This window comes from Aythya marila (genome assembly GCF_965140915.1).
Source record: "Aythya marila genome assembly, chromosome: 6".
NCBI lineage: Eukaryota > Metazoa > Chordata > Aves > Anseriformes > Anatidae > Aythya > Aythya marila.
The window spans coordinates 22,877,886-22,903,912 of NC_139047.1; the positions used below are offsets into that span (position 1 = coordinate 22,877,886).

A 26,027-nucleotide genomic window follows, 5' to 3' on the forward strand; every position below is an offset into this window, starting at 1 on the left:
ACTTCCCTGCACTCCAGTTTTTCCTGGGGAGCCATTTCTGTTAAGATGGCCCACAGGAACGAGCTGTTTTGTAATGACTACGTAACTGTGGGTAGCCTTAAAAGAACGTTCATTATCAAGGTACTGCCAACCATGAAGTTGGCATCCTTCCCTGCAAGTTGTACATCCACTCCCTCTGTCAACTCAACAATCTTTTAAAGGCTTCTTTGAGGCAGGGATTGCTCTTTCCATTACATTCCAGAACCAAGCAGCAGTCACCCATTTCAAGAAGGCAGCTAGCAAAACATTGTCATAGTCCATTATCTTCATCAAATTGCAAAAATACTCAGTCTAGCAGTATTTTGCTAGCAAACATAGACTTTATTGTGCCAGTAAGGAGGGGGGAAAAACAACTTTGAAGTATGCAGAGTTCAAGACCTTACCCTAACCATGGGTTTTCTGTATATGCTTATAGATTGAGATGTTAATCTCAAATAGCATACAACATAAATACAATAGCTGTCTATAAGCTAATGGCATCCCGAGGGTGTTTTTTTAGCCTCCTTGTAGATAGCAAGGAAAAGTGAAATTAATTTGAATCCAAAAATATTTTTATGCTTTGTGGCAATAACTGTGAATGTCGCTATTTCTATGTCACAGTTCATGGTTACTTTCTGAAAACATGAGATCACTTTCATCTGAGGAGGGAATGATTAGACAAAACCTACAGGCTATTTCTATCATATCTGCTCATATTATACACTGGCTAAGTTTAACAGTGCAGCACCAGTGCTCCTCACACAACCTCAATGCCTGCATGCGCTGTCAGTGCAACAGCAAACATACATTGAAAGCTGGGTGTAGATCAGCAGGCACAAATGTAGCCATGCGTGCACCCATGTGTACATAAGTGGGATCATATGATTCTTAGGGGAAAACACTGGGAAAGCAGGAAGTGGGTCACTGTGACCTGGGTGCCAATTAGTCTACAAAATCCTCCTCTTTCAAGCAGGCCCTGCAAAACAGCAGGTTGAAATGTGAAAATGAATGCATTCAAACAGCAAGGATTACTGCATCAAACAGCCTTAGGAAATTTGTGTTGAGGGTATAGGCAAATACGGCAGAAGGTCCAAGTGCACAGAGGAAAGGGACACAGAAGCTGCTGATGTGGAAGGAGTTGATATGCTCCATCCCAGCACATCCCTGGTGAAGATGAGGGCACCTTGGTACAAGCCGTCGTCACACTGCCTGTCTGCATGCAAGCCCTCACCTCTGCCATGCCACCGGATAAAACCTGCCTTCTATACAGTAATACTTTTCATAAACACTAATTTGACAATTGCCAGCACAGCAGCTGCTCTATTCTTAATGAAAAACACAAAGATCATCCTGCCCTTCCTCCCCCATTTCCTTTCCCAAGCTTCACAATCCCCAGTACTAATTCACAGAGTCTTTTCCTTCCTCCTACAAACAATTGCTAGGGATATAATTATCCTTCCATTCATTTTGCAGGAAGTATTCCCCCTTCTATAAGCCTTGCTCTTCACCCACCCCTTGTACTTCTTCCTAGGTTACATCCCCATTGGCCCATCACATCTTTCTGCAGTAGCTGTTCCTGACTCTGTACTCCCAGGCTGGTTCTTACCTGGTGCTGGGAATGGCTAGCTGGTACCAGAGTTGCACCTGTAGCAGCAAAAGTGGTAGCAAGGACATGCAGGAACTTCCTCTCGAGGATAATAACCTACACTATGTGCCCCTTAGCTGGCAGCTTCACTTCACCCTTACCTGAAAGCCTCTGGAAAAATCAGGTCTCTTTTCTTCATCAAGTGCTTCACAAAGCACATCAAGCAACTCACCTGAAGAATGAAATGGCAGGGCAATGGCAACAGCACCTTGAGCAGCTGTGGGCTGCCCAGACTGTCAGGATGCTGAGAGGTGGCAGCAAGGGAGGAATAGGCCAGGACAGCCTTGGAGTGATGTATACATTAGAATAAATAAAACTGCTCCCCTCTACCAGGATATGCACCTCTAATCCAAATCATGCCACATATAAAGGAACTTCAACAACCAAATGAGATAGCTCAACTGCTTCCAGACTCCCTTCAGTTTTCCTTCTCAGCCATAAAAAAATAAAGAGATGTAAAGAGTGCCATTCTTAATCATTCCTTTCTTCCCACAGCATTCAGACACAACAGCAACCAGAGCACTAGCAGAGAGACTGCTGTTCACTAACATGCCCCATACAGACAATTTTTAGTTTATAGGAGAGAATCATTCAAAAAACTACATTATAGTATGTCCACTGTTTTGGTAAAACACAATCACATTTTTTGCCATAATTTACCACCTATATTGCTTTTCCAAAAGAATTTATCTGTGCAGCTCAATGCATGAATGGAAAGAGTCAGATGGACTCAGATGTTCAAAATGCACAATGGGAACTGAGGAGAAAAGAGACCCTGTTGCTGCCAGGGGCTCAAAGCAGCCTGGATTTCCTGGTTGTCACCATCCATGGACTCCAGCTACACTTACAACCCTTTATGCTCTAAACATCAGTCCTCACATGCATTTCCCTGCTGCCCTTGCCGTAGCCCAGCAATATACATTCCATCTCTTGACAAAGAAACTTCCATTTCCCTGTTTACTAGCTCTAACCACCCCTCTTCTAGAGCTCTGCAACACACACACATGCCACACAGGCCTTAACCCTAAAATTCTGTGAGACTGGCAGGCACCCAAGCAATGTGGGTTATCTAGGGACAGGAATGACAGAAATGGTTCCTGGTTTGCAGGGATCAGTGTGGAGAGAACAGATTCACAGATCAAAGATGGAGAACACTTGAATCACAGGCTGGAAATACTGCTACTTGATAAAACCTTCTCTCTTGAACATCAGTGCAGTCATACAAAGGAAGGCCTTAGAAACCAGACCACCACCTGCTTTGGATATGGACTGCATACCCATTGCTTAGAAATGCTGTCTGCACTGGACACCATCTATCTATCTATTCTTCAAAGAATTTATTGGAGTATGTGTAAAGTTGTGATAGATACAATTCCCTACTCCTAGATTTCTAGAGCAATGTACCTCACAAAGCTCACACCCCTTTCTTTATGAAGCTGTCTCAAAGCTTGAAAAAAAACACAGACTGAATCAGCTCCCTCCCTATCACATGAAAGATAACGGTATATTTCCAGCTAGATGTCTGGAGAAAAAAAATAACAACAACTTGCAGGCTGCACCAGGCAAGAGAGAAGTGTTAGGCATTCATGAAAACAGAAGGAAAATCTGAGTTATGCAAGTAGGAAGAAGCATTTGGATACCTTTTCCCAGAGAACGTATGCTAGTATCTGTGCTAACTGCACAACCATCAGCTAAGCTAGACCACACATTTGGTGGTCTAGCTACCTCTTCCTAGCTTAGATATAAACCAGGCAGCAGCTCACTGCCTCCTGCAAGAACTTCACGTAGCCAAGCAGAGCGAAATATCAGGCAAAAGAGGCAAGAGTTAATTAACGGCACACATTGCAGTTGCATACAATGACATCTTGCCTGGGATCCTTAAATTGGATCAGACACAACCAAATCGATCTGGTTGGATCAGTGAGAGAGAGTTTAGACAAAACCAGAAAGCCTTCTACATCTCTAGGCACATAACATGGGAAATATTTGAGATTGGTCAGTGGCACAGACCAATGCCTATGTGTCTAACGGGGTCATCACTACTCCGTCCTTTCTACTGATCCAAGTCTCACCAGATACAACTGCATCCCCTTGCAGCTGGAACAAAGCCATAGCCTGATATTTCTCATACAAAGTCACACTGATGAAGTACCTTGGTTTTACCCAACTGCCATTCTTTCTTGCTGCTGTCATAGATCTGAAGAAAGCCTGCACATACAGCCTTGCTGTTGTCTGAAGAACTTGGTACCTTCACAAGCATCTTGTACCTAAGAATCAAACAGAATATCATGAGATTATGTGTGACAGTAGCCCGCACACCTTCACCACATCACACAGGCTCAGTAATCTTTTTCTCATTGGTCCTTCTCCCTCTGGGAGAGAAATCCCAGCTGGGACCTCCCTTCTTCACAATTTGGGAACCTCCATTCCCCAACTTTTATCTGTTATCACATTGGCTATTATCGTTGCAATCCCAGTAATAAAAGATAAACTCAACTTCATTTTTCAATAAAGAAAACTGTCTTTCTGAAACATATGCTTTCATCATTCACAATTTACTTTGTTCAGAATAGGGTAATGTAATGCTCCAAGATACTTTCTTCTAACCTTAAACTTCAAGAAATCCTTTTGGTGCAGATAAATAACAGAAATAATTACTCTTCCCAATATTAATCATCAATTATATTGCCCATTAACATTTGCTTCAGCCTTCCAGATTAAAGGGCATGATACTGTCCTTTTACATGCTATGACCATCTGGATTTCACAGCATCACACAAGCAAATCTATGGCAAAACTACAAACAGTGTGGGCTGTCTGGCTATTTTTTCCATTCTTACTTTTACCCTAAAGGCAAGCAGTCTCCAAAAGAACATCCAAGTCAGTCTGTGATACGGTCAATAAGGACATGGTTAGAAAAACATCACATAAATGATCCATATCAGTAATGGCAGTTATAGAGGGAACAAACATATAAAATTGTATACCTTGGCACCGTTACAGCTTTTGGTACAATACTAGCAATTACCTGCTGAGGAAGTCCTGGAAAAGGCGCCGTATAGGGAAACCTGCTCTCCGGACCTTGACTGTCTCCAGCATCCCTGAGTACCGCAGCTGGTTCAGAACCACATCTGGATTGAAGAGGTTGGGTGCCTGCATTATGATCCACATTCAAAAACACATCAGAAGAGAGCCAAAGTGTTCATCTTGGTATTAGTTCTTTGCTGACTTGAATGGTTTCTCTGAGCACAGGCAAACACAGGTTGTATGTCCATTTCTCTGTAGGAAGCCAACCCTTGGGTGTGACAAGTGAAGAGGGAAAAGTTTGGCTCAAGGGGAAAGCAACCTCATGACTCTCCATGGTACAACAAAAGGGATGACAAAAGGGAGTCGGGCAGATGCCAGAAAAAAGCAGTCTGCAGAGTGCTGTCATTGTCAGATCATGGCAGTAGAGCAATGATATTAACACATACAAAATGCAGAACCCTGACTCAGTTATCTTTGCAGTCATGTAGAAGACCCTATCAGCCTTCTACTGCCAAAAATGAAGACAAACTACAGATATGTTTTTTTCTGGCACAAAGCCCCAGCAGGCTTTTCTCTGCCATAGCGTACAGTTTCAAAACACACAAAGAAAATGATCAGCTTAGGGCTCTCCACCCAGTCTAGTCAGCAGCATGTCCTCCTGCCACGGTTCACAGCACAAGCGGGAGCCAGCCTGTCTCTACGCACTCTGACTTGCTCATGAAGCATCCATCTCCTCTGCCTCAGAGCCAGGGAGCTGCAGGAGACACTTCCTACTGCACAAACCCTGCATTCCAGAACAAATCGTGTGCAGGCAACACAAGCAGGAGTGATTGCTTCTTCTACCACAGCTTTGGTTTCAACACAAGCCTGGTTCATCTTCTAGGTTTTGTAAGCACAGAAGGAGGTGGGAAAGGCTATATCATATTCAGCTTTTTTGCTTTTTTTTTAAATCTGGTTACTTACAGAAGAGCATATTTTTCCTAAACAATAAAACAACTAGAACGGAAAACAGATGAGAAGGGCAAGCTGCTTGTATTCCTGGTTTTGGATCTGCACAGAGGCACCTGTCAGGCAGGCATTTGTGCAAGCACTCATGGGCACCTGTACTGCATGTACACATTTTGCTGGACGAAAGACTTGCCTTTTCTGTATTTGGTTTGATGCAGCGGATGAAGAATGGGTTGGAAGTGCTCAGCGTTGCCATCAGTGAATGAAGAGAATCCTAAAAAGCAGTAAGACAAAACCCAAGGGCTGAGTCACTATAGGAGAGAAAAGTGCTACTTTTGACGCAATACAGTCTTGATGCAGCCCTCACGCTCCTGATGTGTTCCATTGACTCTGCCTACAAAAACCTGTTTTTTTACATTATTTTCATCAAGTAAAAGAGTAAAGCTGTTCTAAAATAAAAGTAATAAAACAATAAATCCTATCTCTGTCTGAAAAATGTTTTTCAGAGCTGGAACAAGGAGTATCTGATCATGATTCTTTCCAACTATTTAACTTGTTTTAAAAATGCAGATAGATTCATTCATGAGATTTCTTTTTCTTATGGGTTTTATAACTCACATATTGCATTATAACCTATTATTATACTATAAGTCTTAATGCTGCAACACAGTGAGCGTGCTCTCAGTAACCCAGGAGATTTCTTCCTGTCTGAAACATACCCCCAGTTAGTTTATTGCAACACTGTGTACATAGCCATCCCTGCTCTCTAAGCTTTATAGCCAATTTGAATGATTTTTACATGTCTTTCAAGCTTTTAATATAGGACTCTAAAACTGTGACATTAACATAAGTTTGCAGACAATCTTAATGGAGGAAATTCATACCTGCAGGTATAATCCTGGGGTTATGAAATCCCCCACAAGGTTTTATTGTAATTGCCACTATGCTTGTAAAAGATGTGGCCTAAATAGGACACATATGCCTAACTGAAACACCAGACCAACATAAATGATCAAAGAACATCAAAAGCTTCAGATACTTAACAAAATATTATTGATATTCTTTTCCTCTTGCTACTGTGCCCAATCTTAACATCTCACATCTTACACCATACAGAGAAATCCTTCAGGCAGTGGCACTGTCTTTTTTTAGCTGTACCACATTCCTGCACATTTCCAGTGCTGGACACAAAATGAGGATGAATGACTCCTCTTGGCCGCAGGCTTTGCTTTACCCATCTGCTCTTTCCCAGCAGCCTGCTGCTCTCTTGGAAAACATCCTACCCTGAACTGGGAACTGACAGTCGGTCTGCGCCTCTGGGTGCCCATCTTCAGTGTCTCTTCACTGCTACGGCTGCAGACTCTTTCAAAAAGGTCATAGATGAAGTCCAGCCTAAGGGTAAATAAAAGAATTAAAGAAGATGCAAGACACCGACCACCCGTGAGAAGATGGCTTTCATTCTTAGGTATTGCCCCCATCGCAGTGCAAAACACCTCATTTTTACTCCTGCTGCCAGAGTGTCTGCAGGAAGCTGTTCAGCTGGGTGATTCAGTGAGGAAATTAATACTTTCCATCTGTCTCCTCAGACCACATGAGCTGCCTTGTGTGCCACAGTTGGCTGCAAAGCCAGAGACCCATCTCAGACTGTAGAATAGGATATTACACAAAGGAAGATCTCCATTCTGCACTGGCCTGTACACCTCCCTCTAGCTATATGCCCCCAAGCAAAACTGCCTTGAAGGCATTCCAGCTAGACTGCATGCTGTAACCCTCATCCAGAGCTAGCTCTTGTAGCTTATCAGCCGTGGTGCCCAAACCCTGCCCCTGCACTTGCAAGCACAGTCCTTCTGTGGCCAGAGGCCTTCTGGAGCTACCCACAGTGTAGGCCATCTCTGTGGGATCTTCTATGCCATTTTGTCTCTCCTTAGACAGTGGTGCTGGTTCTTACGAAATCTACATAATGATTTATTGTTATGACTGTTTGTAGCAGAATTTCCTTTTCTAGCTTGTTGAAATAGCCTGAGCCCTTCTGGTAATACTGGACAATGACGACCACAATTCTGGCTTCAAGCCCTGTGTAAAATATTACCCAGATGCCACTGTCTGAGTAAGGCAGCTAAGAGCAGCTCGTCCTCTCAGCGCTCAGGTTGTGTCAAGTGCAAACTCTTCAGCTGCCTTCTGGGCAAATGCAATTCTGTAACAGCCCCATCAGGCTGGAGCCCAAAGGCAGTAAATATATGAACTGTGGTATAAAGCATGTGGTGGAGCTGCAACGCAAAAACTTCTGGAACCCACCATGTCATTTAACACCTCTCCCTTTTTAATACGTGCCATCTCTGCCTTGTAGACCTTGATCAAGGTGTAAGTCAGCTCATTTCTCTAGGTCACATTGCAGGGGCACTGGGGTATAATACTAGGACCGCAGCTGGTTCCACGGTGATGGCTCAGTTTGGATCAGGATAAGGATGAAGCACACCATGGAAGCTCTCCACTAACAAGCAGGATGGAAACCAAGCAGTCTGTGCAAAGGCAAGCATTTGGCAATATAACAAAGAGCCCTGACTCGTTCAGGTGCAAATGTGCGATTGCTGGGACAGGGAGACAGAAGGAAAAAGAGGAAAGGGAGAAGAAAAGAGGGAGACAACCAGAATTGCCTGTGGGAATTTCTGTCTTACTTTCATTGCTCTTTTCAAAACTGGGACAAAAGTAGTGATAAATCATTCATCTGTGCCTCATCTGTCTTCTCCAGCTCTCCTTTCTTTTGTCAGGGCACTTAAGCACAAGGAGAAGAATAGTGAAGAACGATGCCTGATGTTCAGACAAAACAACTGTTTCCCTTGACCTGGTTATTACATGAATGTGCCTTAGTCCAGCCCAGCAGTCGTGGCCTCTTCACAAGCATAATGGAGACATACACACCTGCTGTCTTTCAGCATGTTTAAAATGTCATCTCGAAAGGTGTCTCTGTTTTTCTCCAGAAAACCTCTCACATCATAGAGTACCTGCAATACAGACAGAGCCGCTGGAACAGAGCAGTACAAATCATTAAGCACTTCTACATTAACATGCCAATATACAAAACCTCCAGCAGTGCTTCACAGTAACACTGTGGGCATGTGCCAGGATCCTAATTTTGGGGGTCAAAGAGTTCCAGCGCTCAGCAGTTACTAACAAGAAAGTGGCTTTTAGCCATCAATAAAAAAAACAAAATACTCAAAGCCAGGAGCTAAGTGGAAGAGCTGCAGAAATATGCCTGCAGTCACAGTGTGGGGAAATCCTCTGTGAGGTGTGAGCGGGAAATACGAACTGTGCCATGTAGTGCCCTGAGTTCCCAACTACCACTGCTCAGCAGATGAGAGTCTAGGAGAAGATTCACCCTTCTTTAGGGTGCAGGTGTCTTCCCTTGACACACCTCCATCTGTTCCATCCCCTCAATAACAAAGAGCAGCATTTAACCTTGTAGACTTTCTCCTTTTTGCAGTAGGCATGTAACCATTTCTCCTCCTCCCCAACAATGAAAGTGTCCTTGCGATTTTTATTTTGAGTTTTGTTTGTTTGTGAACATCCAAGAAAAGAAAACATGAATAACAGAACTAAGGAGGAGTTTCTCATCCCCCAAAGAAAAAGTTACCTCAGAAAAACAAATGTCCAAGTTGGAGAATATACTGCTGAAGAATGATATGCTATTTTGAGCCCATTGCTCCTCCTGTGCTCTGGTATTGGGCACTAAGATCAGAGCACACACACAGCTCAGAGAGATTCTTGACTTTGGGAATCTAAACGCTCCATGACCTCAAGCCCAAGTGCAAGCATCTCACGGATACACCGCGAACACCTACCTCCCCTGCATAATGCCTTATGCCAAACTGATGGTCTGTCACCCGAGGCTTCACATAGTAATGGTTGCTCTGAAATCAAAGGGAAAAAAAGGCTTCTTATAATGGCACCGTAAGAATACATTGTCTCAGCCAGAAACTCGGCCATGACTATGGCAATGCTGGGATGGCAAGGACCTTAGTTGTTGCAGAGCCTGACCACATGTGCAGCAGTTATCTGCAGCTATATTGCAAATATGTTATTCCAACAAGATGGAAAAATCCAGTCCTTCAAGGCATTCCTCATGTGAGCAAGGGTTTGCAGAATCAAGGTTGGGCAGGCATGCCATGGATGAAATGTTAATTCTTGCATGTCTGACACCCATGAAGACTGGGCTCCACACAAACCACGTGGGGCAGTACACGGGATCAGGATGCAGGGAAGATGGCAGCTTTGCAGAACACCTACACACCTTTTCTTTGTCAAAGCAAGTACCATACCAATCTCCTGTTTTCCTGTTTTCCATCTTTCTTTGCACCTCTCTTCCTCTTTTTCCATATAATTTTTTACTTTCTCTTACTAACTGTTCTAATCTCTCCCTTTATTTTCTTTCTTTATTTTATATAAGAACCCTTAAATATGCAAGAACAGCCATGCTACTTGAGATCAATGAATGATCCAGCTGAGTACCCTGCCTCCAGCAGTGACTATGTAAGGTAGAGTAAGAAAAAGCCAAGTGCATGATATGTTTGTTCTCTTGCTATCTACAACTCTGATTATTTTCATGAAGTCTGTCTAATTAGTAACCCAAAGTGGACTTCACTTCCAAATACTTGCCCAGTCCCCACCTACCAAGCCCATATGGTTCACCCACTCCTTGTTCCTTCTCCCGGAGCCCCTGTTGCTCTTCATCAATATGACCCAGAGGTCATATTTTCTTAAATGCCAGCTGTCACGCTTTTCTTCCTTAAGCATTTTGTGATCCACAAAAAACAAACAAACAAACAAACAAACAAAAACAAAAACAAACAAACACAGAGAAGACAGCTTGTTTTCCTTTAAGGTCCATCAGGCTTTCCAGCAACAGTAAGTGGATGCCTTCCAGAGCTCCTCCAGACTGCACTAGAGACTCGAGTGGTATGAAGAACACTTTGCCTTCAAAAACCACAAACACTAGACTACTGTCTACTTCACCTTTCCTCCCTGCACTCCAACTCCTCAGCATCTTCTATCTCTCCTATGCTCCCTGGGGTTCCACGTTAACTGCTATCTCCTCAAAGCAGACAGAAGTGACACTATGAACAGCTTAATGAGAAGGCTACTCAATGAACAAAAAATCACCAAAAATAGCAGTCGAAATGTTGTGGGGCATAAAGGAATGCAAAATAATACTGACAGTCTCATGCTGCTGTACAATAAACCACAGGTACCTTCTTGCCCAGGGAACTGCTTTCTGGTTTGAATATTTATCTCAGAAAAGAATAGAGAAAACACCTAGAGGAGTTCAGAGACAAACAGCAGAAAGAAAGAGGAGCTTTGAAATTTCTCCATCTGGAGACAAACTGAAGAGGTTGGGACATTTCACAAAGAAAATACAAAATGAGGGATGTATTAAAAATATCAATAAGTGGCATTAAAATATATAAAATACCGACAACAATAAAAAAGGTAAATCAGGCATTCTTATATACCTTGACCTTTAATACAAGGGAAAACCACAATGGACTAAATTGAAGGCATCCACTTAAGCCTAAAGAAAGGAAATATTTCTGCATAACTTTGAATAAATAGAAGTTGCCATTATATTCAATTTGCAGCCATGAGTATTACTAGCAGAGTTAGATGTACATTTGAAAAATGAGAATATCTGCATCTATTCCAATTTTTTTTAAATGTCTGATAAAGGCTACAAATTTATATGTTTTCAGGCTTCAATGAAACCTTAATTAGCAGACTAGGTAATGTATTAGCTGATTCTGTCCTTGCTAAAGTAGTAACTTATTCCTTAAGTGCCTGCTACGGGGTTTAACTTGCTTTGTTTTCAGTCTATTTACTGTGAGGATCAGTGCCTGTACTGGAGACAGGGTAAGGGACTGCTGTAGTGATCTCACTGTGTTTTTTGTATTCCCAGGGTAACTTTCAGACCAATATGAAAAAGCCCTTCTACTCCCATGTCCAGAATACAAGAAAGAGTAGGAAAGAATATAATTAATTAGGAACAATAAGAGTTTCCATTAAAAAACATGAAGCCAAATCTGTCCCCAGCCCCAGGAGGCAGATTTGATGTGCTCTGGAGCTGGCTCCTGTGAGTCAGCTGGCAGAAGAAACCAACCACACTGTGCACCCACATCCTGTGCCTGGGGTGCTGCCTCATGTCCCATCACAGACCAGCAGAACCTGACCTTCATCCCAAGCCACAAATTCAAATCTCCTCTACCTGCAGCCTGCAGTATGCACGCTCCCTCTCTCTCTGTGCAAGAGACTATCTGCAAGTTTCTTCACATACTACTTTTGTTCAATGTAGCCTTATTAAATACTTGCAGACTCGAGCCTAGGGCATTTCAAATTTCCTGCACAAAGAACATATTTTACATCAACAAAAACTTCACTTTCAGCTTTGAAATGCTGATGGGGCTAACATACTGATCATTTGCCTGCCGGGTTATTTTCTTACTTACCATATGCTGGCTGTGAAGTTTTTCCAAAAGGGTGTTGTCTGTGCCTTTGGGGAATCGACTCTCTTCATTCACTAAAGCCAATAGACCCAGTTTCTACAGCCAAACAAGAGACAAGATTTTACAGACAGCAAAAGCTCTAACTACGCAGCAACAAGCCAAGAACTAGAGATTTGGACGGCATATTGAGCAATAACCCGTGGTTATAAACCAGCAAAGCTTGAGTTGAAAGCAGAACTCTGGCTAGTAAACATGTTCAGCAAGCAGAACAGAAGCGAAGAATTTATTAGAAAATCACATTAAGGTTTTACTTAAACCATGCTCCCTATCTTAAATTATGACACCCTCCCTAAGCTTGCTTTCACTCGCAAGCACAGATACGCTTTCTTGAGCTGAGACTAGGGGTAGAACAGCTCATACTTTTGCCAGGTCATGAGGGAAAGAGGATCTAAGCAACCACCTGTTTTTAAAACCAGGAGACCACAGGGAAGGCCCCAAGACAATCAGCAGTCACCGTTGTGGTCCCTGGAAACTGTCCCAGATAATTGCTCACCTTCTCAATAAGGTCCAGGCACTCTGCATTATCCATCCAGTCAATGGCTTCCCAGTTTATCCCTTCCCTGAAAGTCAGGAACAAACAGATCAAAATCAAACATGAAAAGCAAGATCCAATACCCCCATGAGCACTGAGAACAGAATAGGCTGAGAATGGCTTTCCCAGGACTGAAGAGGGTTTGCAGGAATTGGGCTCCACCATGCCTGAGGAAAGAAAATAGGATATACAAGGCACTGCTAACCCAAGGAGATATAAGTAGGAGACAGCCTTTTTTATCCATCCTGGTGATTTAGACTGATGCTCATCTTACAGTCATTGAGCAAATTCCACAACAAGCAGTGAGAAATTGTAGTTGCTCTCAGTTTCTGGTGCTTCCCTTTTTTCCAGGTGATGGAAAGCTCTTCCTGCTAGTTCAGGAGAGATGAACATCAGCCCAAGTGGTGGTGATGTTGGACCATTTGCTACACAAGAGTCCAAGAGTCAACTGCTGACCCATGAATCCAGAAAGCCTGTGAGTAACTCGTGCTCAGGAATCCAAGGAAAACTACAGCTACGTGTGAAGCTGCTTACTGACACTGATACAGATTCCTTTCAGGTAAAGGCTAATGCTCTGAAGACAGTGGAGCTGTTCCCTACAAACCCTTTAGCCTAGACATTGTATGTTCAGGTTCAAAGCATTCAGAAACTTGTGGCCAACAGCTGGGAGCAGCAAACTAGAATCATTTCTAAAGAATGGAAAGAAGCATCTATCCTCCAAAGGGAACAGAATATCTTATGCCCTTAATGACAAAAAATACCAGTACACAATGTTTTAAATCTTTGCAATGATGGGTGTCAGAGAGGCCATATATTTTTACAAAAAGGCCTCCCGGATCACTTCTGAGAGTAAGAAGTCCTTCCAGAACTGAAGGAAGCGGCATTATCTGAAACAAATGAAATCACGAGTCAAGTTGCCTCTAGTGCCACAGACCCCTTATTTGAGTGACAAAATACATGGAGCTATTTATTAAACCTGAGGACATGAAGCTACTACTGTGAAATGTGAGCTTTAATCACATTACCCTACAATAATTGAAGAGTAGTTAATAATAAAATTCTCTCATCCTTTCCAAAGTTCAGACACAGAATTTAAACTCCTATGTAATCATCAGGAAAAAATCTTTTGTTGCAGTGATACCATTCTTAATACAAGCTTCCTGCAATGGTGGAATTGGCCTGAGAAGTGAGTACATAAATAGTCTTGCAGTTTTGTAATCTTTAGAATTTCATGAATTGCCTATTCAGTTTCTCTCTTTACAAAGCTGCTCTCATTTGCCCTCACTGACCCGACTCAATTGCTTCATTCACAAACATAAAGGCTTTTGTTTCAGAACAAGAACTGAAGTATTTCTCTAGCAGGCTTCTCTAGAAGCTGAGATAATCTAGAGCATCCCAGGTACTTTAAAAAAAAGAGAAAAGAGAATCAGCTGTGCAGGAAGTCCCATGCTCTTTAAGCTCAGACAACAGTGATTTAAATCTCCTTGCTCAGTAAAAGAGGCATTTTCATAGCATAGGACTCTAGAACAGAAAGAGCTGCCAGATACCTATCTACTATTAGGGACTTTACTTTCTACACACAAAGAATGCATCTGCATAACAATACCTTCACCTTAGGTAAATCATCACAAGTTAGTAATCAGGCAAGTGACCATGCGTTCTAATGTGTTAGAGCCCAAGATCTTCCTGTTCAGCTTAGAAAGAGAAGAAAATCTAGAATAAGATGTTTGAAATTTCAAAATTGTGAAGGTCTGTTTTGTTGTTATTTTGCAAAACTACACATTGTGGGGGCATGGCATAATGGCGGTCAATAACATAAGTTGTGATACAAACAGAATGGATAGAGGCTAATGGTTTGCTCTCTTTTAACTCAAGAAGTGGGAGTCATTACATGAAGCTAACAGCCATGATCAAAACAAATAAACAAAATAAGGTTGTTCCTCATGCAATAAGTAGAGGAGTTTGGGAGGCCCCCTCACCTGTTGTACTCCAGCTGCTCCAAGGAGAAGATGTGTTTGTTGAAATATTCCTGCAGCTTCTCATTTGCATAGTTAATGTTAAACTGCTCAAAACGATTCACCTGTGAGAAGAAACAAAGATTATAAAACTTAACATGGGTCTATAGTCCCTGGGCTATAAATGATCTTCTGCCACAGCTACAGGGAAGGTGCCAGGCCTGCAATAAAGCCACAGAGCACAGAGACAAGGATTGTTAGATGGACATGAGAAGAACAGTATGGAAGGCACATCAGGAGAATAGTTTTTGTAGCTCATGCTAGCCTAATGCAGGAGGTCTATATGGTGGTAAATAATGATAAGAACAATCACATTTCTCTTCTTCTTAAGAAGAAAGAAACATAGTTCCATAAATATCAATATTACCTACCGCAGCATGTCTGCTTCAGGTCTGCGTCACAAACCAGACCTTGAACATCACTCTACACAATTAAAGCTACCAGAAATGGGCAGCTAAGTAGATTTTGCCACTCTCAGGGGGAGAGAGCAGTGGAGAAGTCCCAGAATGCCCTATGCTATCCTACACAAGATACAAACCTAAAAACTTCCTCCCTACATCCACTGCCCTCTCCAAATCCAACACGCCCTGCAAAAGATAAAATCCTGACCTGAAAGTTCTCGAAGCCAAAGATATCCAGGATGCCCACAGACTTAAAGTTTTCCTTGCCTTTGATCTTCGTATTAATCTTGTTAATGAGCCATGAGAAACACTGAGAATACAGTGCCATAGAGAGGGAGTCCCTGGAGTCTGCTGCCTGTAAATGCAGAGAGGAAAAAATGAGGCACAGGGAGAACAGAAAGCATAAGGTGCACCAGGAATCTCTATGGGACTTCAGGTCCCTCCACTCCTTTTAGATGCCTCAGCATCTCTTATTTGTTATGCACAGTGCAATAGTTATATGTACAGTCAACATTCAAATTTGCAAATAGCCCAGCCATGTGCAGATATACTATTGTCACTGACCTTCAGGTAACTGAACTTGAGAGGCTGAAGGAAGTAGCAAAATCACTGATATATTTTGGTACAGGTACTGGGGGAAGGTAGGTGGCAAAATACCTTACAACGAAGAGCCCATAGCAGTCCTTTGCACCACCTGAGCCAGCATTTGCAGTGACAGGCAAAATAGTTCAGTACTCCTTATACAGCAGTGTGATGGGTGTCAGCTCAATTTTTCAAAATCTGGCAGGACAGGATCCTAATAGAGAGTTCCGTCATGAAGTTAGCTGGTGCCTTTCCAGAACTTCCCTGCAAAGAGCATCATCTTCCTGGAAGGTGGCCATCAGCAGGACACTTGCCCCAGAACAGGGTGGGCTGAGACACCTTTCTGGAGCTGGCCCTACATCTCATGCAGTGATCATTACCAAGAGTCATAGGTTGAAAAAAAAAGCTTAAATTGTGAACACTAACTGGCAGCGGATAATTGTTCCTATGTAAGTGTTGCAGTGAATGTCCAGAATTGAACTTTTGAACTCTCAAGCAGAAGTAACTGGAATGGGCTGGTTGTACATTCTGATAACACTTGGACTAAACAAAAGTGTCATGCCCCATATCCTCTGATTAACAGAGAGACATGAGACAGAACCGCAAATTAAGAGGCTGATCATATGCTCTGCTTCTGCCCACAGACTACTGAGGTTGGGAAACCAGGATTTGTGGTTCAGAAAAGAAGAGGAGGTCAAAAATAAGTGTTACTAAAAAGAAGAAGGGGGCCAGGAAAGACAAAGATCTTGACTGGAAGATTCTGGATGGGGTGAAATACCATGGAGATCAGAGATGCCTGAAGACAAAAGCCAGGGTATGCCCAGGGATCTGGACTGGTAGTTTCTGAGATGGGTAACGTGAGGAGCTGCACAGCCTGGGCCAGCACAGCTGCCTGCCTCACCCTCCTGGACAAGCAGTACTCTCCCTACTGGGAAAAGACATTTGATGAACATAATGCTGGGGGTGGTGGTGAGTGAAATAATCAAGTAATCGAGTGGGGTAAAAGCTCTAATCTCATAAATTCTTAAATAAATGTTGGTATCTAGATCAGTTATTGCCTGTATACTCTCAGCCATGACACCAAGGTAATTCCTTCAGTAGCCCTGGGCAGCAATGTCAGAGGACTTCTAAACATACCCTCTTCCTCTCCAGCTTTGCAAGCCTGAATAATGCCACCTCTCCTGTTCTGCTTCACTAAAGGCACAGGCCAGCCACCTCCAAATCCTCCCAACCCTGCTCAGCTTGCTTCTGAGGTTCAGCCATCAAGATCCTCCTTTTTACCAAGTCTCACTGGTACTTTCCTCCAGCAACCCAAGACCTAGCAACCTCCCTTCTCCACAGCACATTTCAAAGCACAGTCATGCATGACTTTTCTGGGTATTTCTTCTCTCCATCAGTTGGTCTGCCTTACTAGTCAGGAGGGAGAAGGCCCTCGGGGCCATGCCTCTGACTGCACAGTAAGTTGGGCTCATGTCCCAGGAATGGGACCTCCTCATCCAGCTGTAAGCAAAGCTTCTTCCCCCACAGCATGGCTCAGATGAGATTTTCAAAGGCTCCTTTCATCCTCCCAGCCCTGCCTGCCCTCAGGCCAGTTCATCCATTCAACCCACTGAAATGTCAAAGCTCGGATGGGCAACCAGCCCGTTACAGAAGGAGAAATCCTTGGCAGCTCTATCGCTGCATTCCAGCAACAGCAAGTGGGAAGAGGTGGGCACAGTACTCGAGGGCTACAGGCCTGTACAACCCTACACGGCTGCTGTTTGGTGCAACAGGCCCACCTAGAGATGACACCTGGGCTGTAGCATCCACTTGCTGTAATAGCTTTCTTCCAGTCTTAGTACCGGGCGTCACTGGGCTGCAGGGGTCCAACAAGCAAGAATGTCGGGAATGGCCTTGCTTTCAGGGAAAGCTCTGCTCAAGGAGACTCCAGTAAAACTTACACCTGCACGCTCTTGCTCTGGACTGCATGGAACATCTCTGGCATTATTTGTTATCCATCCCTGCGTGCTGCTATGGAAAGGTGTGGTTTATCTAGGACAGACAGTGGAGAAGAGGAACCATGGTACTAGATATTGAGGGTATTGACTCCAGACTCTAGGCAAAAACATAATTGTCATGCAACAGCATTGCATGGACTATGACAAAAACATGGCATTTCTTAAAGACAAAGCTCAGCTTGTGATATATTAGCAGTTGTATCCAAAACAAGAAAAGAAGTGACTACTCTGCTGAAATGGGCACTGCTGAGACTTCGGCTTGAATATGATGTCCGAGAAGTGCATGCCAGTTCTTGAAAGATGTGTGGAAACAAGGACAGTGGAAAAAGAGATTTAGAAAATTACGTATGAGGCAACTGGGGGAATTTGATTGTTTAGCTTAGAAAAGACAATACCAACTGAAAAACTTCACATAAACTGAAGCTTTTAAAGTTGATGGCTGGGATGCCAAAGGTAATCTAAATCTCAGGATAACTTTTCAGCTAGTCTCCACTGTAGCTTGAGCAAGGATACTTAAAGAGGCCATGAAACTCCTTCAATAGGAGACCTTAAGAATGGTTAGACTGACATCTGTCAGAGGGAGCCTGAAAACACTGGTTTCTCTGTTAGCGTAAGGGTTGGAATGATAACTCTCTGCTGTCCATGCCAGCCCAAGCTTTCCATCACAGATGTTTATTTTCCTATAACATGATGTTTATTCCATCCTAGCTATATTATCCTTTGCTTCCCAGTGTCTTGCATCTTCTTAATGACAGAGGATGATGTTCCACAGTTATCTATGCATGGACCTAAAACACCAAGAGTGCCCTCAAGTGATCAGCAACACCACAAGTTACAGTTAGTAGGGACAACAGTGCAATGAACCACAGAGAAATGCAACAGATGAGTAGGACTGGCCCCCAAAGGCTGTACAGGTTCGGAGATGAGCATACATACAAGCCTGTTTAGTCCTCTTCTGCTCCTGTAGATACACAAACAAGCTGCTGTGGGGTAACAACCTAACATCTGCCAGATGTTTTGTGGTAACTCTGTGTAAGCTTTTACCTTGCAGTCAATGCAGCATAAACTGGGAGTTCTGCAAGGTGAAAGGATGCATACATGCAATTACCACAAAGCATCTGATGCACATGCCGCACAATATGAGCATGGCCAATTCCTGGTGACTGAAGGTGACCTAAAACCAATATTGTGCACTGCCTTTTACAAATGAACTCTTCCTGCCCTGTGAAGCCTAAAAAGCAGAAGAGGCAATGCTGGGATCCTAACTACTGTTAAGGGCAAAAGCCTGGAGGACACAGATCAGCACTGAGCAGGAACGTAACAGGAAACCCTAAACCTGAGTGGATGGTAAAGGCCTGGAAATGTAGAAGTGACAGAAGCATATAGTAGGATGCTTACCTGTTCCACAGTTAGAGGGGAGCTGATCTCTTCCCCACGCAGAATCATGGACCTCTGAGTCAGTACTTCAGAAAGCTGGAAGGCATCTAAGCCCAGGAGGTCACTGGCAATGTTCAGCACTAATAAGAAAGATGGAAACACTTTTTTATCCTTCACTTGTGAGGGATGCATGTTCTGCAGCTCACTGTTGAAATCCCAGGGACTCCTCTAAGTCAAGCAACTAAATTCCAGCAGGAAGATCCCATTTACTTAATTCCCCTTGGCATTCCTGATGCTGTAAGCCTACATACCCAGTCTAAGATAGGGTCAGCATTCATTAGGGGCCACAGACAGATACTTGTATAGGTCAGCCTTTCTGCTGTCAACAGGAAGAACAAAACACTGTGTAAAGCTCAGCACCAGCAAAGTATTTATTAAATAGGAAGGTATGTTTTCCTAAAGGCACAACAGTGCAGCCTGAGCTTGGGATTGCTAAACTTGGATGTCCTGAAGAGAGGAAATTAACTTGAGACTGAAAGCATTTGTGATACATAGTTATTACTTCTGTTACTTCTGTCTGTCTAGACAGACTTTACCAGACCAGCTCAGATTGGTCCTCTGTAACAGAGTGCACACTAGCGATGCTTCAGAGGAGGGTTTGTAACAGTCTTATCTAAAACTCCTCCCTGTTCCTGCTTCTTCCTGCTCTTTCAATGCAAAAGAGAAACCATGAGACTGTGGACTCAGCCTGAGAGTATCCAGAACAAATGGATCATAGCCCAACTAAAACATTTTGGTGCTCTAAAGCCATGCGTCCTGTGGCAATATTTTTGTGGAGTTAAATTACAGGGAATCTGCTAGCAAAGGCACTGCTGACCAGGCTAGGGGGAGAGGACTGTGGAGTGAACTTTTCTGTAGGCCTTACAGGGCTTTGTGGGGTCGACCAAGTTGCAAGGGTCTCATTTACCTGCTTTTGTTGTAATCTGGGCTCCACCAGCTGTCATGAACTCAACATTTCCCAGATGAAGTGTGCCAGAAAGAAGTTTGAAGATGTCTCGGATCTCTTCTGTGCTGAAGTCCACCACCTTCATAGCAGTCTATGCAAAACCATACACACAGTGTTGGCTGTAGGTACAGCCACAGTACAATGCAAGAACCACACGCATGCCCTGAGCTCTCTCCTCATCTGAAGTATAAAGGCCATGCTAAAATTGAAACAGCTGCTGTATAGGATATATTCCTTTCCTTTAAATCACATCTAAGCAAGAGTTATTGAAATCTTAAGCTGCTTCTTCTCACCTTGTGTATCTCATTTTTCCTACCTTATTAGAACCCTTAGGCTGATAACACACCACTTATCAAACAAAACACGAATTGCATATCCATCCTGCTAAGTCCATAACCTCTTGTAGAATTATGGATGTTTTGATATCTGTGTGAAATGGCAGAATATTCCATTTATACAGCTGACATAACTAGAACATTTCTGGAGAACACCACCTTTAGGGCAAAGTGTTCCTCTTTTAATGGTCATTGTGAGTTTTCCTGGTTCAGGCCACCTATAGGGCTCTCAAAAATCATTATGGGGTGGGGGTGAGGTTCATGCTCTCCAAAGGCTCTGTCGTTCTAAATTATTATTCAACTTTGACTGTTTCCCAAACTCTCCCATTTCTGTGCACTAGAAACATTTGTCTAGTCTTGTTTTAACCAGGAATGGGTACACCTGAGTTTGAAGCTCATTGAACACCAAATTTTGGCTTAGGGCAAATAAATTCTGCCTGTGAAATCTAGACCCTGAAGCACACTTAGTCCATGAGATTGTGCCTAAGGAGCTGAGGACGTGTTAGAACAGGACTCACCATGACCTTGCTGAACATCTCTATGTCATTCAGGTTCTCATCACTCACACAGCCAGACTGGTTCAAGTAACGGTAAGTCTCTGGCTCAGAGAGGGAGAGGCTCTCTGCAACAGAGGAGAAGGAGGCAGGGAAAGACAACAATTTATTTAGCATTCAGTGCTTTCTTTCTATGATCTTAGTCCTCGAAAACAATAGGTATATTCATCACAGGGGGAGTTCATCTGAACAGACTTCATATGCCTCAAAAGGCACACCTAGACAGTGAATGCACTTGGGAAGGGGAAGAGGAAGGTGTGCAGTAACAAAGCTTGCAGTTGTTTATACAAAATGATTTAGAACAATCAAATCCCAAGCTGACTGCAGAGCCACAGAAAAATCTTTCAATCCTGAAGTGATTCCGCAAAAAAAAAGGAAGATGAAATTCAATATTGTTAAGTGTACAGAAAAGTAGTCTTAACTATATACACATACAAGGACCTCTAAATTAGGTATCACCACTTGAAACAGTTCAGAGAGTCACAGTAAGATTTCTGAAAACATCTCAGCAATCAAAAACTGATTACTAAAAACTACACAGAAGGAACACAGAGCAAAACATAAAAACTGGTTTAGGTCTCTGTGTGTATCTTTGGCACAATCATATCTTGAAAACTATCTGCAGGTTTGATTTCTCAATTCAGAAAGAACAGAGGAGAACTAGAAGATCTATGGAGAAAGGAGAAAAGGGTGATCAAGAAGTAGGAATGCATTACAGATGGGGGAAGAGAAGCAGTCTGGGACACCAGCTTAGAAAGGGTGATGGGGAAGAATAGCAGAGGCCTGCAGAGATCTGCTGAAGAACAGAACTTTTTTTTTTGTATGCTTTTCCTGAGTATCTGGTACTAACCACAGCCCCACTATTTCCCTTTGCAGTAGAGATGGATGTATGAATTGAGCCACACAGCCATTCCTGCATGAACTTCCTAGGACTGAAGCCATATTCCCTTCTACTCCATGTTCTTCCATCTGATTATTCTGGCACACACAGAATAAAGGCATTGAGAAATTCCCCTGTCCCCCCCCAAGCCCGAGTGCAGATTAACACATTCCTGCCTGTCTATTTGACCTCCTCAGCAGACCATCAGTGTTCAGCGGTGCCAGGGGCAGGTTCATGAAAGTGTGTGTAAAGGCGTGCTGCACTAGAAAAAGGATTCTTCCACATCTTGCACCTGCTGCTTTCCCCACATGCCCTCCTCCAGACCCTCCTCTCCCTTCTCCATGTACAGAACTATAGACCCTTTGTTCAGATACTAGATGTGTTTTGACTCTAGTGATGCCACTGCAACCCTGGTCTCTTCTCTCTCTTACTACCTGTGCTGATGGTTTGTTGCAAAAACATGCCTGTCAGACCAACCCTTGAACTCATCAAACAGCTCTCTTTAGCATCTGAATCAAGACTCTTCACCTTTTCTTTGCCTGTAGCCAGTTTTATTATTTGATCTCTATACCCCCTCTTCACTTTGCACAGACTTTGCCCTCCATTTCAGAGTTCCTGAAGAGGCATCTTTACTCATGCAGTATTTCTGTCATCTTCAGCCTCTTCCTCTCAACTCTCTTTTCTGTATTTTCCATGAAATCACCACACAGACTTCAGGAAAAAGTTATGTATCAAGTACCCAAAATATCCGTGCTCTAATTGACTTATACCTGCCAAGGCTTCACACGCTGGACTGGAGAGAGGAAAGAGCACTATCCCAGAAAATTAAGTTACCTTTCATCTCCCCGCTCACGCCAGCCAGCAGAGCATAAAAGATGTGGTAATTCCTCTCTCCAGGGTTCTGGTGTACCACTCTGTTCTGAAACAAAGAACACAGGCATAGCCAGTAGAAAGAGATTGCACTTGTGGTCTCAAAGGAAAAGAGAGGACTGAGATACAGGTAAATCTCTATGGTCAATGCACAAGAGGGGCTTCTTCCAGCTTAGCGATGGTGCTGTCTAAATAAGTTGTACATCAAAATCTTGTCTGGCACAGCTGTGTATCTAAGCATGTAACTCACTGAGAGAGTATGCTCATGGTGAAACTGCAGCTTGCCAGCTCTGGCCCTGCTCCTCAGTGAGTTCCTGAGTCCAAAGAAAACTAAATCAGAGCAGAATTGATGGCATTTGGAGTTGTAATCCCATAAGCCTCTCTACAGAATTGAGTCCAGGTACTTGCTCTCTCTCTTTCCCCTCAGCAAACACCTTTTTCTTGTATTTTCTCTGTGTCCAGTGTTTACCACAGGCAGGAGAACACGCTTTAATAGATACAGAACCTCTTGTTCCTCCACCACCCTCTTCCTCACTTGGGTCAGCTGTGGTAGTAACACTTGAAGAGCTACGGTCTGTTCTCCATCCCTGGGATGGAGGCAGCAACCAGAAGAAGAGCTGGCGCTGCTCCACCAGGGATATTAGGAGAGGGCTCACCCAGCAGCCAGTAGAGGTGACACCCACCTTTTCCAGTAAATCTGAACAACATGTTAAGGAAAAAACATTCAAATGGTACATAAATACTCCTCCCTATTCCTTGTCCACAAAGGTATTATGTGGCAAAGAGACATTTAAAAGGGCAGGGTCAGATAGAGCATAGGACCTGCACAATGGTGGGGTAACCTAACAAAGGATGAGGCACATTAGGGCCGCCTAGAGAGATTAGAGAGAGCACTCTAATCTGAAAGTCTGTATTTCATACAGCAAGTCTTGCATCAGTTCTCACTGCTTCTGCAAGAGACAGCTATCTTTCATCTGCCGACAACACAAAGAGCAGAGACCAAACAATCCCAGCCTGTTGTTTACGGCAGTAGTAAATTCATCTGGCTGCTACTCCAGTGGAAATTGGTGTGGTTTGCAGTGATCGGCGGCTTTGAACATCAACATCAATAAATGTAGCCAGGGCAAATTTAGCTGCCTCATGTAGACAAAAGATGTGTCATAGCCCTTGGGAGAGGGGTACATGGGCAAACAAGGAAGAAAGTGGTCATAGCACAACATAATTTGACTCTTTCTTGTCCTTGATCAGGATTTCAAGGTCCACTGGAGATGGGCAGCCCAAAACAAGGAGCTGCAATTGGCCCTCTGAATTCCTGTTGTTCTTTGCATCCAAGTATTCCACTGGATACACTGACTCTTGGCTTGGTTTCACTTTCCTAAACCATGAATTCATTGGCAGAACATAAGGGAATGATCTTCTGGGAAAACCAGGGTGCAGTAAACATGAGGGATCTTCCTAGGCAGCAAATCGTTAAAAGGAAAACTGTTCCCACCTATTGCATAAACAAGGATTTTCCAGAGTTAGGAGCCACACAGCCACAAAACAAACACTTCTTTCTCCTTTAGGTTGCAGATTTACCCACATTCATAAACTGACTTTGAGTAATGCTGCTGAGGGATTTCCTGATCCACCCTGAGTTCCTCCTCATGTTCACTCACTCCAGCCGTGTGGTCCACTGAAGAAAAGGATACAGTCAGTTACTCGTCCTCCCTGGATGTGTCCGTGTTGAGAGAAGTGCAGCTGGATGAACTTGCCAAAGCGACTGGAGTTGTTGTTATAAACTGTCTTGGCATTTCCAAAGGCCTCCAGAATAGGGCTGCAAGGAACAAGGCAATGAAGACATGACTGGTGACGTGATACCGTTACAACAAAGCCCATGCCCGGCCTTTTGCCATTTGCACAGCATGCACTGCCACGTGAGATTAATTTGTTGCAGCATCAGACTGGACAAGCAGGAAGAGCTCAAGGGCAAGGAAGGATGGCAAAAGCAATTTAACACACTGCTAGACAAATTTTAAACCTTTGGGATTGGAGCTAATTAAATCAGTCCCTGATCAGTGTGGGCAGCTGGTGTTCATGCTGTCCAGGGCATTCCCCAGAAAAGCAGATTCGAAAATGAAAGGTGGCAAAACCCGGCTGGGTTGTGTGCTTAACACAGCAGCATCCCATGAAATGGGCTTGTATTTTTTTCAGGATTTTCAGAAATGTCATTTAAGGCAAGTATTCTGTAGCTTTAAAGCACATGCTTTTTTCGTTTCTGCTTCCTTCTTTGTAAGAGAAGACAATATAAGCCATCTCTTAAAATTACAAATAAACATTTTCAAACTACCAAACAAACATAGTACTAAACTGATTTGTCTGGTACTGGAACACAAACTTTTCTTGTTACTTAAAAACTTGGTTAGGTTGTTACAAGCCACATGATTTCCAAGCAGAGGGCATATATACACATCATATATTTGAAAACTTCATTCTAAGAGAGTAAATAAAGAAGTTGCAGGGGAAAAAAAATGGTGATCAGCTGAATAACTTTGTCTCTTGGTCACCTTCCAGTCTTCAGGAGGTAGCATACAAATGGAAAATGGTGAGTTAAAATGCAGTTTGGTTCTTATTCCGCAGAGCAGCACCAGGGAAAAAGCCTAATCCCATTCAAACTGACACATCAAATGCAGGATTAAAATATTCATGTTTGAAATTTAGCCAATTCTAAAATAACCTGAAGGCCTGACAAGCAAGGAGTCTGGGAGATCCTACAAGCATGGCCTGTATGTGGTCATGCTAAATTCTAAAACATACACAATTTGTAACAAAAATGACTGCAGTTGTTACCGTGATAAAGACTGGCTTTTTAAATGTCTCCATCTATCTACTGTGTGGTTCCGCTTGAAGAGAGGGCTAGATACAGGATTATTCAAAATGTAATAATTACAACAGATTATAACACAAGTAATTACAACTACGGGTACCACAAAAAATGCTGAAAGTTTCAGGCTTTGCAAGTGTTAGCTGCATGAGAAATGTGGTTATGGGAAAGGACCAACAACCTTTAAGAAACTTCAGGCAGTATTTTCATAATTTCTCCCAAACACTTTAAACAAACAAAAACATAGAAACTAATTTTCTCTGTTATGATATATTGCAACTATAGAAAATCCAATCACAGAAATCTGCGGGCATGGATCAGGAGGAGGCAAGTTCCTTGCCCTGGAGTGTTTGAAACCCAAGACCTGTGCCTCTGGAACTAGTATGTAAATAAAGGTATTGCACAGGAACATCCCGCTGTGCTCAC

At 43.1% G+C, this 26,027-nt stretch overlaps 1 protein-coding gene across 6 annotated transcripts in view; it reads right to left on the bottom strand.

Annotated features, from left to right (window-relative positions):
• LOC309879512 (unconventional myosin-X-like) overlaps nt 1–26,027 on the bottom strand; it is an 84,987-nt gene that overhangs the window by 36,475 nt on the left and 22,485 nt on the right. For 5 of the 6 annotated variants that reach the window (XM_082763262.1, XM_082763264.1, XM_082763265.1 and 2 more), the window contains 16 exons: nt 24,430–24,554; nt 23,422–23,435; nt 22,703–22,787; nt 20,953–21,056; nt 20,061–20,190; nt 19,115–19,233; nt 15,346–15,492; nt 14,701–14,801; nt 12,683–12,749; nt 12,133–12,225; nt 9,478–9,546; nt 8,558–8,640; nt 6,922–7,030; nt 5,832–5,912; nt 4,692–4,816; nt 3,816–3,930 (listed from right to left, as the gene is read on the bottom strand). In XM_082763262.1, coding sequence (XP_082619388.1) covers nt 3,816–3,930; nt 4,692–4,816; nt 5,832–5,912; nt 6,922–7,030; nt 8,558–8,640; nt 9,478–9,546; nt 12,133–12,225; nt 12,683–12,749; nt 14,701–14,801; nt 15,346–15,492; nt 19,115–19,233; nt 20,061–20,190; nt 20,953–21,056; nt 22,703–22,787; nt 23,422–23,435; nt 24,430–24,554 — 1,567 coding nt within the window. Of the gene's footprint in view, nt 1–3,815; nt 3,931–4,691; nt 4,817–5,831; nt 5,913–6,921; nt 7,031–8,557; nt 8,641–9,477; nt 9,547–12,132; nt 12,226–12,682; nt 12,750–14,700; nt 14,802–15,345; nt 15,493–15,794; nt 15,847–19,114; nt 19,234–20,060; nt 20,191–20,952; nt 21,057–22,702; nt 22,788–23,421; nt 23,436–24,429; nt 24,555–26,027 lie in introns of those variants that run through there. The other variant, XM_082763267.1, reaches the window with a different exon arrangement.